Source organism: Gobio gobio (assembly GCF_949357685.1).
Source record: "Gobio gobio genome assembly, chromosome: 1".
NCBI classification, from domain to species: domain Eukaryota; kingdom Metazoa; phylum Chordata; class Actinopteri; order Cypriniformes; family Gobionidae; genus Gobio; species Gobio gobio.
In genome coordinates, this window is record NC_137097.1 from 86,911,205 (window position 1) to 86,913,290 (window position 2,086).

The following is a 2,086-nucleotide window of genomic DNA, read 5'->3' on the forward strand; positions in this document are numbered from 1 at the left end:
GGCCGGTTCTCCACTGGTCCTCCATGACCCTGTGGCCGGTTCTCCACTGGTCCTTCATGACCCTGTGGCCGGTTCTCCACTGGTCCTTCATGACCCTGTGGCCGGTTCTCCACTGGTCCTCCATGACCCTGTGGCCGGTTCTCCACTGGTCCTCCATGACCCTGTGGCCGGTTCTCCACTGGTCCTCCATGACCCTGTGGCCGGTTCTCCACTGGTCCTTTATGACTCTGTGGCCGGTTCTCCACTGGTCCTTCATGACCCTGTGGCCGGTTCTCCACTGGTCCTTCATGACCCTGTGGCCGGTTCTCCACTGGTCCTCCATGACCCTGTGGCCGGTTCTCCACTGGTCCTCCATGACCCTGTGGCCGGTTCTCCACTGGTCCTTCATGACCCTGTGGCCGGTTCTCCACTGGTCCTTCATGACCCTGTGGCCGGTTCTCCACTGGTCCTCCATGACCCTGTGGCCGGTTCTCCACTGGTCCTCCATGACCCTGTGGCCGGTTCTCCACTGGTCCTCCATGACTCTGTGGCCGGTTCTCCACTGGTCCTCCATGACCCTGTGGCCGGTTCTCCACTGGTCCTCCATGACCCTGTGGCCGGTTCTCCACTGGTCCTTTATGACTCTGTGGCCGGTTCTCCACTGGTCCTCCATGACCCTGTGGCCGGTTCTCCACTGGTCCTCCATGACCCTGTGGCCGGTTCTCCACTGGTCCTCCATGACCCTGTGGCCGGTTCTCCACTGGTCCTTCATGACCCTGTGGCCGGTTCTCCACTGGTCCTCCATGACCCTGTGGCCGGTTCTCCACTGGTCCTCCATGACCCTGTGGCCGGTTCTCCACTGGTCCTTCATGACCCTGTGGCCGGTTCTCCACTGGTCCTCCATGACCCTGTGGCCGGTTCTCCACTGGTCCTTCATGACCCTGTGGCCGGTTCTCCACTGGTCCTTCATGACCCTGTGGCCGGTTCTCCACTGGTCCTTCATGACCCTGTGGCCGGTTCTCCACTGGTCCTTCATGACCCTGTGGCCGGTTCTCCACTGGTCCTCCATGACCCTGTGGCCGGTTCTCCACTGGTCCTCCATGACCCTGTGGCCGGTTCTCCACTGGTCCTCCATGACCCTGTGGCCGGTTCTCCACTGGTCCTCCATGACCCTGTGGCCGGTTCTCCACTGGTCCTTCCTTGAGCACTTTTGATAGAGACTGACCACTGCAGACCAGGAACACCCCACAAGAGCTGCAGTTTTGGAGATGCTCTGACCGTTATGCCTGACCTGTGTGTGTATAATCAACCCTTAATTCGATTATGTCCTCGTTTAACTCATTAATTTCACAGTCTGTTTTCAAATACTTGTTTTGCTTCTAATCAAACTCTGTGATGTGCTCTTAGCTGGTTAGTTCTGCTCATGGTTCATAACCAAAAAAAGGTTCATTTAAAAAAAAATATATATATATAAAATATATAGTTCCTCAAAAAGTGGGCGGCACTGATGTGCTCTAGTGCCAGTCGGAGATTAGTGTCGGCAGTCCCGATCCAAACGGCCAATCTCTCTGTGTGTGTGATGAGAGATGTGCATAAATACATGGAAATGTATTTAAAATACAAATACAGTATTTAGTATTTTGAAAATACACAAAACACATGTGAAGTTGGCGATTCAGTGCAGGTATTAGGCTGAAATCTGTCTGGGCCGATTCATTAATGTTTTATTCTAATTCTAATGTCACTAAGTCACAATTTCACGTTTACTGGGTTAAACTTGATTATTTGGTTAGGGTTTAAAAAGTGTAGGCTACTAAAACACTTTTTCACGTGTCGTCAAAATCACCCACAACTTAATCAGTTTATATGAAGAAATCCATTTATTCACAAACTTCTCACGAGACGAGTGTTTGATAAATTATTCAGCAAACTACTTCCTCTCAATGCTGCTTTATGAGGGTTTGGAGAACAATTACTCAGAGTTGCCCTCTGTCGTTTCACACAATTATACAGCGGAGAGCAGGTCAAGCTTTACTGAGGAGCGCAGTGAGGCGTAGAGTTTTGTGAATTGCGAAAGTGTAAACGGCTTCAACCAGTGTTGCCAGCT

At 51.8% G+C, this 2,086-nt stretch overlaps 1 protein-coding gene across 1 annotated transcript in view; it reads right to left on the bottom strand.

Annotated features, from left to right (window-relative positions):
- The window catches only part of LOC307131664 (uncharacterized protein), a 4,338-nt gene extending 2,907 nt beyond the window's left edge, over window positions 1-1,431 (bottom strand). Inside the window, exon 1 of the mRNA XM_079825424.1 lies at window positions 788-1,431. Coding sequence (XP_079681550.1) covers window positions 788-1,147 — 360 coding nt within the window. The 5' untranslated portion in view covers window positions 1,148-1,431. The remainder of the gene's footprint in view (window positions 1-787) is intronic.
- Between the last annotated feature and the right edge of the window lie 655 nt (window positions 1,432-2,086).